Genomic DNA, 15,568 nt, shown 5'->3' on the forward strand with positions numbered 1-15,568 from the left:
ATTAGCTCACTAAAAGCTAACATTCTGATCTCACATTGAAACTACATTTTTTTTTTAATGAAAGCTTATTAAACAAAGTAAAAATGTTTTTTATTAATCAAAATTTTTCCATCTTTACAATTTATTTTAATATATGCTAGACAAGCAATAGGATATATCATAAACAAAATTAATTATGGAAAAAAAAATCCAGAAGAAATCCAGAGTTACAAAGCCACTCTAAGATATTAGTGTATATGATAGTAGCATGAAATATGTTCCAATACCACATAGAAAAAGAAAATGTTTGCTTCTGTTTTCAATCATTAATTTTATATTGGTCAAATATTAACGTTGTGCGGGTGGCACATAAAATACACCATTTTGAGCATGGCCGTTGCCAGTACCACCTGACTGGCCTTCGTGCCAGTGGCACGTAAAAGCACCCACTACACTCTCAGAGTGGTTGGTGTTAGGAAGGGCATCCAGGTGTAGAAACTCTGCCAAATCAGATTGGAGCCTGGTGTAGCCATCTGGTTTCACCAGTCCTCAGTCAAATCGTCCAACCCATGCTAGCATGGAAAGCAGACCTTAAACGATGATGATGATGATGATGATTTCTTCTGAATATGTAATAAAATAGGACAAGATTTATACTAAATGCTACTAGTTTTTTTTTGTTTTTTTTTTGTTTTTGTTTTTGTTTTGTTTTTTATGGAATGGGAAGGAATCGAGAATAATTTTCTGCTACATACATACAGTTAGGAGGTTTTGTACTTGTAATAGATGATTTTACAGATGGGACCTTACCAGATGAAATCTTGATCCTGTTTCAGTTTATGGTTGAAATGGCTTTAGAAAAGATATCATCACAATTTATAATTTTCTTGCCTCCAAAATTTTGATCTTCCTGTTCAGCTAAGAAAGAGGAATATTTTAATATTATATATATTTCAGTTTCAGCTTTGCTCTTGCTGAAATTTCCCCCATTCTTACCATAAGCACTACCATTATAAAGTCAACACATTTACATTTCTGATATAACATGAATAAATTCTTGATCTATTTGTCTTTATTATTACTTATTTTTATTATTGGAAGAATCATTAACATGCTAAACAAAATGCTTAGCAGCATTTCTTGTGGTTTTATGTTTGGAATTCAGATTCCGCTAAGATTGACTTTGCCTTTCATCCTTTCAGGCTTGATAAAATAACTGCAAACCAAGCACTGGGATTAATGTAATTGAGTAAACACCTCTCCCCAAATTTCAGGCCTTGTGCATGTAGTAGAAGGAATTATTACATATTTTTTGCACTTTTAATAAACTGGAACTTCATTTCAGACTTTCTTGATCAACTGCTATATACATGGTTGCTAAATATCAATTTCTAACATTGGCACAAAGCCACAAATTTTGAGGGAAAGTATAGTTTTGATTAAACTGACCTCAGTAGTCAACTGGTACTTTCCTTTATCAATTTGAAAATAATGTAAGGCAAAGTTAAACTCGGTAGAATTTGCTGAGTTAAATTCACCAGAAGAATCATAGCTAAATAAGGCTGCTAATATCAGCATAACACTTTATATTTTGTATCCTTTATATCATTGGCAAAGCAACAGTTATTAGCTGTTTATAGATTTACAATTCTCTCTTTCACTCTTTCTTTCTTAACTGTTTCGGCCTGTCTGTTTGGCCCAGTTTTTGTTTTTGGTGTAGCTACTTTTTCTTATACATGCTTTGTCTGCTTTTCAGGCAAAGGAACACATTGTTGCCAATAGAAATAACATTCCTCTTAAAATTACCATAATACATTAATTGTGATGGTTGTTTAATATGAAAATTGGTTTCATGAAAACAAGCTCTTTTAGCCAGGTAATGTCATAGAGCTCAGCAAGCTGAAATAAATGTGACTACACTGTTCAACTAAAGCTTTAAAAAAAATCTACCTACACACACACACACACACACACACACACACACACACACACACACACACACACACACACACACACACACACGCACACATATATACTATCAGGCTTCTACTCATGTCATGATATAGCAAACTTAATAGAGATGAAGACACTGTGAAGATTTTGCTATAAGCACAGTAAGAAAGGTCATATGCAAAGGACTTCCTTATCAAACAGGACAAGAAACTCTGAAGCTAACTTTATAGGAAAAGAAAGTAAGATGCACCATATTACTGTGCATGCAGGACAATTACTCCTTTCCTCAAAAACCTGAACTCAAGACATTATCATTAGCTACTTTATCTCCAGTATTATCTATGTCACTTCAATAACGCTATTTATTACTTCCAAAAAGTCTGTTAAACAGACAGTGTCCCCTTCCTACTTGTTTATATTATTAATTACTCTAGTACAACTTGTGCACCTAATATTCTGCTTACTATAAGGATTTCAATAAATGGTATTAACTTCAATGATGAACAGGTGTAAACTTTTGCAGTTGGATTTAATCAATGATGTACAACTGTCATTTTATAAATTTTTTTTTTTTTACTACAAAACTACACAAACATGTTACTATGTACTCATACTAGATATTCATTTATAGCTAATCAGCTTTTAATCATCACTGTATTAACTGCCGATGCAGATAGTCATATTTTTAGGACCTGGCTCAGTTTCTCCCCCATGATGTATTTATATGAAATGTAAGTCAAAAAAGTAAGAGTACTTACTTGGCTTCAATATATGTGAATGCCCTTACAGAGTTGATGGTGTTGAAGTGCAGAAATGTGATCTTTATTAAACTGCCAAAAGACAATCTTAACACCTTTATCATTGATTATATGATATTTCCTGTAACTGCTTGACAGAAACACACACAGAGTTCAAAAAATAGTTCAAAAAGCTTTATTACTTACTTATTCAATGTCAGTCTTTATAATAAATAAGAAAAGATGTTATTTTGCTTGACATAGGGCTTAGAAATAACTTTTAACTAGGACAAAAAAAAACAACTTAAAAATAAAATCTGAAATAACTTCCTGTTAAAATATTATTTTAGATCAATTGCTACTAAGTTTAAACTTCTTCCAGAAGTTTCAGTTTTTCCATGGCCTTTGTTAAACATCAGACACCCTAATTATTATTTGACTTTTTTTGCACTCTGATAGTATATTCCAAGCCGTCATTAAAATCTATATTTTCAAATGTATAATTATATAAAATACCAAAAATTCTATTTTTCCTTATAGTAATTCTATATAAATGAACAATGCCCAGTTTTAATTATTATGAAACAACTGTTTTCTTAAGTTAATGCTAGTCACTTACTAATTACAATTACTTTTTAGTCAGAGAGATGTACAGCAGATGGCTGAAATAGTAAAAGGTTGGAATCAATACTTCACAATATTTGTTTCCCCTACTCACAACTGAATTCAAATTTTGCCATCAGGAAGGTCACATAGGACCCAGTACAGTGTGACATTGTGTCTAAATTATCAAGAACAAACTGTTTACTATGAAGGAAATAAAATTTAGAAAGTATAAACTTATAAAACATGACTGCTGCAGAAGATTAAGTTGTTAAAGTTTTTATAATTCAGTAATAACGAAGAAGAGTAATTAAGGTGCTATAATCATAATATGTTTATTTCCTTTATATATATCACAGTAGAATAGATGATAGTAAGAAGAGCACTTTTATTGATAACACAAACATACACTGGTATATAGAGATTCAAAGACAGATTATTATAATGATTAGAGATTAGGGGTTTAAACACTTCTTAATAAAATAAGCAGCAACTGTAAGCAATATAAGATCTAAAAACAAATTAAATATTCTATCAGCTATCTCAACAATAGTTTCCTCAAACTTATTCAATAATAAATTAGTTCAATTTATACAGGAGAAAAAAATAAACCACAAAAGTTTAGATGTCCATTTTTTATAATATATTTACTAACCTAATTACAGCAAAGATTTAACTTTACAAGCAAGTACAGTATATTAATTAGGTACCAGTCCATTATTTGGAGAAATGCAAACTATTTTACTGACTCCTACTACAAAAACAAGGGAAGTATTTCTAACATTTTATCCTCTAAATATTGTCAAATAACAACAATACTTTCAATAGTATATTAAGATATTTACAATATTTCGTTTTGGGATTTAGTTTGCAAGATTTTTTATGTGATTTCGTGTGTTGAAGCATATTCTGTTGTGTCTGGGGAGAGTCATTTTCTTATTGTGCCTTGAAATTTAACACACCGGTAAAATTTCCACTTATTTCTTATTTTTATTTTCCTAAAATTTTCGTTGCGTCTTGCAACCTTATCAATAGTCTTGACTGTCAAGACTAGGAAAATAAAAATAAGAAATAAGTGGAAATTTTAATGGTGAGTGTGTTAAATTTCAAGGCACAGTAAGAAAATGACTCTCCCCAGACACAACAGAATATTTACAATATATCATCTCATTATGAAAGTTAAAGCAAGAAAGCCGAAGCCTACTTTCAAAAGGGCTATTTTCAATTTTCAAATGAAACTTTCTCCCAATAACTTTTCTTTGTAAGAACACTGAGAGTTGTTAGACACGTGAATAATAGGGGTACAGCAGAAACAACTTCCATTGAGCTGTAGTTGAGATTTATCATATTCTTGATGTTTGTCATCTTGTTTTTTCTATGGCTAAATCATTATATATTAGAAGACAATCATACTTCACCTACACTAACTCAAGAAAGTTCTTAATTATTTCTATTTACCTCATCTCTCTCTCATTACATATGTCATATTAGCTAACTAGTTTGTTTTTTAATCCAATTTAATCACCTATTTAAATATCACTTTAATCTAATGATTTAATAAGTTTTGTTTGGTTTATAAATGTTTGAGGCTTTGTATACAGCCTTAAAATCCCATTTTATCCCCCACATTAATCATAACACATCTGCAAAGAACATGTTTTATCATAGAATTGTGTGTGTGTGTGTGTGTGTGTGTGTGTGTGTGTGTGTGTGTGTGTGTGTGTGCATGCATGCATGCGTACGAGTGTGTATATTGGATGTCCCAAAATGAAGGCAACCAACTTTTTTCAACTTTGCCAAAGCAAAATATCGTTATATTTCAGGTCCAAGGTTTGCAATGCAATGGTGAAGGAAACACAATTATGGCATTACCACATTTATTCAATATGACCACCTCTGTTTCGAATCACAGCCTTAAGTCTAGGTGCAAATGCTTCACATGCAGCACACAGCTGTTCTTGCAGAATCAAAGCCCATTCATGGTGCAGTTTTGCCTTCAGAGCATCAGACAAAGCATGACGAATGCTCCACACCCTTATCTGCAAAATAGACCAAACACAAAAATCCAACAGGTTGAGATCAGGGCTGCTTGAGGACCATACATCCTTGCCTATGAATGCTGGAATGTTCTTCTGAATCCAGTGTTGTGTCTGTTTGAAGCTGTGGGATGGTGCCGAGTTCTGTTGGAGGCTCCAAAATGAGCCTTGAAAGCGCTCATTTACTCATAGAAGCAGTTCAGCTTCCAGAATGTCACTAATGTATCACTGGATGTTGATTTTAACACTTGAGAGTGCAAAAACGAGGTGAGACTTTCCAGTGGCTGTCACAGCTGCCTAGACCATAACTAACTGTGAACTTTGACATCGATTTATGAATCTACTCTCAAAGGAGCCAGATACACTCCAAAGTTGATCATTCTGGTGGTTTACTCTCTGTTCAATGTCAAATTTCTTTTCATCAGTGAGCACCAGGTAAGGCAGTGTGCCTTCAGCAATCTGATGCAGGATAAGATGACTTCTCTCCAATCTCAGGGCTTTATAAACTTGCATGAGCTCATGACAATGGATCATCTTGTATGATGAGTCCTGAGATCCTCGTTCAGCACTCAATACATTAATGTTCAGCTTATTTTTACTGTGATAGCCAGTTTGCTGACAGAATGATGAGAATTTTGCCGTATCTTTTCTCTGGCACTTTTGATAAGCTAAGGGGCCTGCACACTTCTTTTTTGGCCACGTCCAGGTCAATCAGCAGAAAAACCAATCTCTTGAAATTTCTTGGCAATTTTTCAATTAATTTAAAACTATTTTTACTATAGCTGTATTTCTTTCACCTCCTTTGCGGAGGGTTATGATTGTATTTTGGTCTATAGCCATTATCTAATTTATAAATCTGAATTTATTTAGTCTGAAACAAAAAGAAGATACACTAAGCTTTTATAATGATGCATAATTTTCATATCTTATCACATTTATTGATAGTTATTAAAGCCTGAAACTTTGATTGCTTTAATTTTGGGACACCCTGTATATATATATAGTGTTTGTAAGCATTATTTCACACATGGGAATTCTAACATTTTTGGAAGAGGAGTAAATATTTAATACATAGAGTTATAATTCCAGTTTACAGCATTCCATCACTCAGAATTTCTTGCCTTGGGCAGTCTTCAGATGAGTTTGGTTGGTAGAATGGATACTTCTTTTAGCAGATGTTTATCAGTGTGATTTGAGATATTGTTGGTTTCCAATATATCTCAGATACATTATAGTAAACAAGATGTTAACATCCAGCAATTAGATGTTTATATTTAGTCTGGCACAAAAGTACTGCCAAAGATGGAAGAAATGAACTTGTTTTCATAACAGCTCTTAGAAATTAGCTCTGACTGTGCATTTAAAGTATTTGTTGTTTTAATGAGGAAGAAGTATTTTTCATCAATGCAGAGACCATGGAAATTTCAGAAGATATGCTGTACACTTTTTATCAATTTTATTACTTATATTTAAGTTGTCAATATTGTGATGCTTCAAGTACCAGATGTAGCTTAATAATACTGTGCTGGTTCTTTTGTCTATATATCTAAATGTTGATGAGTGATTTCAGAGGAAGAGCTAGAAGTTGCCCTCACAGCACTCCATTAAAATTATCTAGAACGATGCATGCCTCCTGGGACAGATACTGTAGCTTGATAAACCAGCGATTCAGCATAAGTTAACATAAATTGTTCAAAGGATACAACCTTTTACTTTGACAGTTTCAGTTACCTAGATTGATGGGATTAATCAGATACTACCCAAGGTATTGATTTCCAAGTTCCTGGGCACATTAGGTTGTTTAGAAGTGCCTCTTACCTGTGGTGGTGGTCCCCATATTTGTCATGTAATTGTAGCTAACTTTACCAGTTAAATAGTTTGGAATATTTGTGTCCTGTGGAAAAACGATTCCAGACTGCAGTTACGAAGTTCTTAGCAATAACATACAGATAAATTAATGAAAGAAAACATTCAATAACCATAAGCCAAAACAAAAATAATAAATAATTTATTAACACAAAATATATTTAATTATATTACAGACAATATACCAAAACAACACTTCCTAATTCCAAAGCTCTGTTCAACTGATATATATATATATATATATATATATATATATATATATATATATATATATATATATATATATATATATATATATATATATATATATATATATACTTCCTCTTCAAATTTTCTCATGTCATTATATTGACTGTGGTGCAATCAAAACTAAATCCATGTGAGGTCAGTTGGTATAGAAATCGCTGATCGACCTGAATTTAAAATTTTAAACACCATAAGAGAAAGATAAGAGAAAAACTAATCTTAATATAACAATTTTAATCAATGGTTGCAATGATAATGATGATGGAAATATTAATTTTCAAACCTACTATTATAAAAACTGCACACATGGTTTAATTGAAAAAACATCAACAAGTTTTCAGTGTGTCAGCAACAACAAGCTAGGACATTTAGTTTTCATTTGTCTTTGTATCTTCCTTGTTCATTTATAAGCAACAGAAGTTCTAGTAGTTTAAAAATATGATTTTTCTTTTGTATAGTATCAAAACTTATCAGCAATTCAAAGAAACAATGGGATATAATCTTATGATCTGACACCCAAGTATTTTGTTCAAATAGTCATTATACTCAATAAGTACAAGTAATATGCCAGGATAACTAATCAAATTAATCTGAAATAAAACAAACACGCAATCAAAAACTCTACTAAGAAGTAGAGATTAATTGAAAGAGGCATAATCTTCAGTCGGTGTACTTAAATAACATATATACACAAAGTAAAATGAAATAATTATCAACTAGAGATAAAACTGGAATGAAGACAATTATCTAAGCTTTTTGAAGAAATGCTGTTCAAATTTATATTTACATTTGATATATAATAATGATTGTGCATAAATTTTATAACAATTATCCCTTACTTAATAATCTTCAATGATATTCATCTATTTATTTAAATCCTCTTTTTTCAAATAGATATAGATTAAACAACTCTATAATTTTAGATACTCATGTCAGATCTTGGTGCAATTACTTAGCTGACTTACAACTATGTGAGAATGGTACAATCTCTTTCAATATGTGTATATATATGGCTTAACAACATTCTAACCCATCAAACACTATGTCTCTTTTTATAGTTAAGAAAGAAAAAAAAAAAAAAAAGTTAATTTTTTCTGAATCCCAATAATCTATAGAGTCAGTGTTTAATTCCAATTTCAATAACATTAAGCATATGTGAGATAAATCTCCCCATGATAAGAAACAAGTCTATCACAGATAGCTATTTCCCGAAGAAGGAATGAAATTGACTATTGTATTCCAATGAAATGAATTCCACAATGTTGCCAATACTTACAGAAATTACAACTGTCTGCATTACTTACTTAGATTTCAAAATTTGAGTTCAGCAATTCTAAATGCATTGACAGAACACAAACATTAATCCATCTGCTGGTCATCCATGACATTATCAAAGAAGCTGTGATTAAACTATTATATGGCAATAATTTTAGCCACAGCTTTATACTTGACACATTAGTTGCTTTGCAATAGATCTTAATCTTTTAATAAGTTCATTAAAATATTCGAAAGTTTAACTCATTTAACAATACCAGAATCCAGTTTACAGGTTAATATCTCACAACATTCAATATACATACATTACAAAATAATATTTCATAAAAGCTTAAAGAGAATAAACACTTACCAAAGATCTTCTTTAAAATATATTCCACATCTGTGTAAAGAAGAAAATACAACATGACAAGTACATGTGTATAGGTGATTTCATATTTTGGTTTTATCATAACTATTTTGTCTTACTGACAATTGTTGCATGTTTCTGTACCCAACACATAATATACAGCAGTTATTAGAGTAAAATCATCACAGTTTAGTTTTAAAAAGTTCATCTACGTTTATCATTCACTGTATACATTTTTATTCTCATCTCTACTGTCAGTCATTCTCCTTTCACATTCTCACAATCCTATCTACCCACACAACAATCCTCAATTCTTTGTCCTCACTCTCTCTTTATCTATCTTCTTGTATTTTGAGGGTATGAGAACACTTCATTTCTACTATCATTTCTCCCTTTCCTGCTGGGTAGCCATGTATCTCCTCTACAGCAAGATATCTGTTTCCGCTACCTATCATGCTTTAGCTTCTCAACACCTGGCACAAAGCCACCTCCCTTAATTCACCCCCATTTCATCATAGGATCTTCTCTTGAAAGTTACTTAATGACCTCACTTGTGTCTGTGCCACAAAATTTTTTTTTTTTAATAATGCATCCAGTAAAGTGGTTGGTGTCAGGAAGGACATTCATTCACAAAAATCTTGCTAAGGCAGATAATGGAGCCCAATGTAGCACTCTGGCTAGTCAGATCCTATTGAGCCATCCAGCCCATGTTAACATGAAATATGGGCATTTGATAATGATGATGATTGTCATCTTCATTATCATCCATCTTCCATGCTAGCATGAGTGGGATAGTTTGATGGGAGCTGGTAAGCCAGAGGATTGCACCAAGTTCCACTGTCTATTTTGGCATGCTTTTTACAGCTGGATGCCCTTCCTAACACCAACCACTTTACTGGGTGAACTCTTTACTAATTTGACAAAACTGAAAATGATCCAATAAGGTAATTTCCATTCCACTTAAGACACCTTTTATATGTGTTTATAAAACAGATAACCAGATAGCAACCTCAGATTTAAAACCAAATATCAGATATTTAAATTGTAATCCACCATACACTATAGCTAGATTGATTCACATTAATATCAAACCAGCAAACCAATAGCAAAACTTTTACATGGTCACTCAACCTGCTAGGTAGAGTAGCAAACTTTCCTCAAACCACAACATACCATCTCAAAAATATAAAAAGAAAAGAGACACAAGATAATGTAGTTTTTTTTTTTTATTACATTATCCTGTGAATCTTTTAGGAGTTTCTAAGATATCCCTAAAAAGATGGAATGGACACTCCTAAAACAGTTTTGATTAAAGTACTACTTGGTCAGAGCTAAAGTGCTGCTTGGTCAGAGCTAAAGTGCTGCTTGGCCAGAGCTAAAGTGCTGCTTGGTCAGAGCTAAAGTGCTGCTTGGTCAGAGCTAAAGTGCTGCTTGGTCAGAGCTAAAGTGCTGCTTGGTCAGAGCTAAAGTGCCGCTTGGTCAGATTCAGTGTTGAACAATGACAACTAATACTAACCAGAGTAACAACAGTAACATGGAATTCTAGAGAATAAAGGAAAATTTAATCAAATATTTCTTTAAAAAAAAATTATAGAAACAGATTAAAATTGGGGTTGCTATTAGGAAGGACATCCAGTGTAAATTTGCATTCTAGTTAAATAACTACTATTACAACTTTCACTCAAGTGATGGGTTCACAGTGATATCCAAGTAACTGATCTTAGTTATCAAAAGCACAATTCCCACCCCTCAGATGTTTTATGAAATGATGATGACAATATTAATAGTTATAAAAAATATTTTTAAGGACTATTCAACTGAGATAATCATTCTAAATAGACACATCACATTTATAATTTAGCTCAGCATGGAATAAGATAAGCTAATAAAAATTCATGAAGCTGTTACAAGAAATACAACAAAAGAAAGACTCAGTGAAGTGGAAAATTTTAATGGGATACATGAATGAACAGATCAGCTTGAATCAAGGCAAAGATATATGTATAAGAAAACATTTGAACTCGAGCTGATATAATATTAAGGTGTGTTTGCAATTATAAGACATTCAAATTTTCTAACTTTGTCAGAATAAAAAGGCAACTTTTCTTCTTTATATTTGTGACCAATATGCTGTAGCACTGACATTGCTGATAATGGATAAAATTTACATATGAAAGAAAGCACAGATCAGCACAAACATTAATGATCAAAGAAAAATTCAAATAAATAAATTTAGCTCCTTTTAAATATATAAATGGCAAGTGAAGTAAAATATATTAAAAGAGAGGAAAAACTAAAAGACATAATAAACAATATATGAAGTAAAAATTTCTAAACATGAATATGGCAGGTGCTCACTGTTTGCTCTGAAAATTCAGACAAGTTACAAAATAAATCAATTGTTAAGTATCAGATTTATATCCAATTTGGAAGAATTATTTCTTTCTCAGATAATTTGTTAGAAACTAAAAATGTTTGCTAATACTCTAATGTAAATTTAAGTTAAAATTTAATATTTTATCAATAATCATTAGTTGACAGATCTATACTATCTCAGAGAGAACCTTCCAGGAGGAACAGATTTTGACAGTTGGATATAAATAGTGTACTTGAGATATTTTTGTCTTGTTGAGAGGAAAACACAATCAGAACTGAAGGTGAGACATAAGAAGATTGTACACGCTAGAAGGCTTAATGTCATCCATTCACACAAAATGTATTACTTAATTCCAACAAAGAAACAAAATAATACAGTATAATGTATAGTTAATAAGTACCTGTCAAATTCTAACATAACCTTCCTTAAAATGTGACTTGTGCCAATGTTGCTAAACACAGTCATTGAATTCACTTTTGCTTATCTATGGCAAATAAATTATCTTAATTCCTTCATAGGCCTTTCTTTAAATACAGTTTAACTTCATGGGTTAAAACATGGTGTGATTAGAGGGAAATTTCGCTGCTATTTCTCATTAAGTGACCATGCAGAGGCCTTCCGTCATTGGCTCAAAGTAAACCTTGTTGTTGTTCTACACTCCCCGATCAGTTATGATTAAGCATAACTATAATGAAAGGTTTTAAAGTTGTACAATGTTGTTGTTTTGTATAAGAGGGACTCTATTGCATGATATACCATTTATTTAAGATGACAAGATGTAATCTAAGAGAGATTTGACTGCTACTTTCAATAGGCTAAATGATATGTATAAGCCGCTTATTGAACAAACTTGTCTCCCTGTGTCTTCCACTTTCTATTTCATATTTTGAACATGGTAGTTGAACTAAGAGACAGGCAAAGATATTAGTAAGGCACAAGTTAGTTCATTACTTCAGTGTTCAATGAGGTGGTAGCCATTAAAAATGGTGAGTTTTAACTTACTAAGGGAGGTTGATGGAAGAATTTTTTTTTAACATATAAAATAAAAGATGGACAGCCAGTTGTTAATGACATCAAAAGTCGCTCATAAGCAATGAGCTGGTTGTGGTAGCATATATACATATCAGTGGCATGCAGTCAAGACATGCAAGTTATGCACTGCATGTCCATTTATTTTTTACATAACTTAAAAATTAATTTAAGAATATAATGTATTTATAACCACATTGAAAAGTTGTCCAAATCATTGGAAACTGAACTGCAATAGTTACTTTGTTTCAAAAAAACGCGTCCAGATTAAATACTTTGCTGTACACCCATTCTGCTTCCTGTAGGCATGCTTAAAGAAAAACACATCTGAAATCTTTTATTTCTCTCCTGCCTATCTGTAAAGTCAATGCTTTCTTTTTTATCTCAATAAAATAACTATGGAATGCATGCTTTGAGAAAAACGCATGTTACATACAGCATTGGCTTTCCACTCCCTTTCTATCAGTTTTTCTTTGTCAACAATTCTTTGTAATTGATGTTGCTAACATGACAGGCTAAATGGTTGAATGGGTTTGACTTTTTGACCCATAAAAATTCTGACCAAAACATATCAACAATCCCATAATTCTTAATGAGTCAGCTCAAATGTTACTGTGACTTTGGAATATCTATTTCACTCTGTCATAAGTTTTGAAATTATCATCATTAACCATCCTCTGTATTGAGCAAATTTTCAAAAATTCTGAAATCAGAAATATAACATAGCTAATTAATGTTTCGTTGATTTACTAAAATTATCTTTCCGTTTTGTTGAAACTGATTTACAATTTACACACACACACACTCACATGTGCACTATTACTTTCATAAGATCTCTTTAGGATTTTCAAAATATTTGTCCAAATGATTGAAACATACACACATAAATATAAACATATACATTGAAAGGTGTGTGTGTGTGTGTTTATGTATAAATCATTTTGTATAAATAATTTTCTTTTACCTTCTTTCAAATTTTCTTTCATCATTAGGTAGGTGTAATTTATATTTCTTGCATGTTGCAATATTTCACATCTTTACTACTCCCAACAAATGAAGAGATGCTAGGTTTTTGCTTAGTGTTTTTAGGGCTTTTTACAATGTTGGATTTTTGCTGTCTGTCATTGTGTGTGTGTTTATGTATATGCATGTATGTTCAATGTGTATACGAGACATAGTCTTTTAATGTACAGAGTCCAATAAGTATCAGAACAGGCTGCTCAAGTGAGTGTCAATTATTTTCCCAAAATTGGCAAGTAGCCTGATAAAGTAGCTGATTTGTCTTTGACAGCATAATGGTCTAAAACCATTGCCATATTATGTAACTAAATGTGAACTCAAAGTTGAATAATTTCAAAATGATTCAGCTCAACCAATAAGTATTTATTGCATGACCAACGTCAGAAGTCACTGCACACCACTGATACATATCAACACTGTAGCAGCATTATAATAAGGATTTAGAGACAGCTGGATGGGTAATTTTAAAACATTAAACATATACTGACTATATCATCAGTATATTATTTTCATAGGTTTTCAGACAGCAAAAACTAAAGTTGAAGGAAATAAAACTGGTAAATACTGAACTTGCATTCTTGAACTTGTATCAGTGTCTATAATATTCAGATAATGCTGACAGTCAATTATAAGTAGTTAGAGTTTGATTTGTGAAATAAAATTATTCACGTACAATATCTAATTTAAGCACAAAGTCAATTTTATTTTATAGGAGTTAATTTTTATAGGAGAAGGATGTAAACAATTAAATTGACCCAGTATATTACTGACATTTATTTTATCAATACTGGAATGAATGGCAAAGTTGACCTAGCAAGAAATTTAACTCCCCTAATAGTGTATGACCATTACTTACGATATACTTGAAATCGTCCAACACCACCACAATAGTCATTATTCTCCAAAAGGCATTTTATTGAACATTTGCTATTGTCTGATTTTATCGCATAATAATACCAATGATTTCCACATTGGCATTTTATTCTAAATAAAAAAATAGACAAGAAAAATACAAAAATATTTCTTGCTCCTTTAAATGATCACATAATTTATAATACAAAAAGTAAAAATATTTTTATCCTAATACCTGTAACACTGAATAGATAATTAAAAACCAAATGACATGATAAAATTCAATTATCTATCATTCTACAATTTTTTTTTTTTTTTGAAAAAATTTAATATGAATTAACAAGGAAATTAAAAGAAAATGAAAAAATTACGTTTTAAAACCGAATTTTAAAGTATGATTTTAAATTCCATTTTCAAACAAAATTTTAATCTTATAATAGAGTTTCATTAAAGCATAAAGATATGACTAAAAGGACAACAATCAATACAGAAAATTGCAAAAATATTTTCAAAACTAAAATGAAGCAAAAATTTTTTATTGGCAGGTTTTAAAATGTCTAATAACTGGGAAATATGAAAAACATTATGGAAGAGTTAGGTCTATATCCATTTAGTTGAAACAACTATGTTGCTGTTTAACAGAATATTTCAATATCTAGTACTTTTTACCTTTTATTTGTGTTTCAGTCATTAGACTGTGGCCATGCAAGGTACAGCCTTGAATAATTTTTAGCCAAAAGAAATAATTTTGTTCCCTTTTTAAACCTGGCACTTATTCTATCAGTATTATTTGTTTAACTACTAAGTTACACACCGACACACACACACACATATATAAAAGTGAGTTTGGAGGGATACATTATTCATGCAGATACTGTATTAGCTCTCAGTCAAGTTCCAGTTAACAGCCAACTACAACGATCGAATTCTTTCAATGGGTAATTCTGTGTACTATTTCCTGAATATAGTTGATGAAGCTCACATGTCTAATACTTATTGTATCAGCCCAAAAGGAAATGAAAGGAAAATTTAGTCCTTACAGAATTTTGAAATTTGAATATAGAAATATGGAACCAAATGCTGATATTTTAATCCACTTATTTGTTTACTCTAAAAAAAAAAACAAAAAAACAGTATTTTTCAGCTACATAAAACAAATATGAAAGTAAATAAAAAGTGAGAGCCCAATTTGACATATTTCCCAGATCTAGTTCAGCCACCACTAAAATTAAATGAATCTTTAAAA

At 31.3% G+C, this 15,568-nt stretch overlaps 1 protein-coding gene across 1 annotated transcript in view; it reads right to left on the bottom strand.

Moving 5' to 3' along the window:
- Positions 1–7,481: 7,481 nt before the first annotated feature.
- The window catches only part of LOC106878286 (uncharacterized), a 135,218-nt gene continuing 127,131 nt past the window's right edge, over positions 7,482–15,568 (bottom strand). The window contains exons 17-19 of the mRNA XM_014927463.3: positions 14,327–14,454; positions 9,048–9,077; positions 7,482–7,587 (exon numbers count right to left, since the gene is read on the bottom strand). Coding sequence (XP_014782949.1) covers positions 7,544–7,587; positions 9,048–9,077; positions 14,327–14,454 — 202 coding nt within the window. The 3' untranslated portion in view covers positions 7,482–7,543. The remainder of the gene's footprint in view (positions 7,588–9,047; positions 9,078–14,326; positions 14,455–15,568) is intronic.

This window comes from Octopus bimaculoides, chromosome 3, assembly GCF_046866305.1.
Source record: "Octopus bimaculoides isolate indiv1 chromosome 3, ASM4686630v1, whole genome shotgun sequence".
Taxonomy (NCBI): Eukaryota; Metazoa; Mollusca; class Cephalopoda; order Octopoda; family Octopodidae; genus Octopus; species Octopus bimaculoides.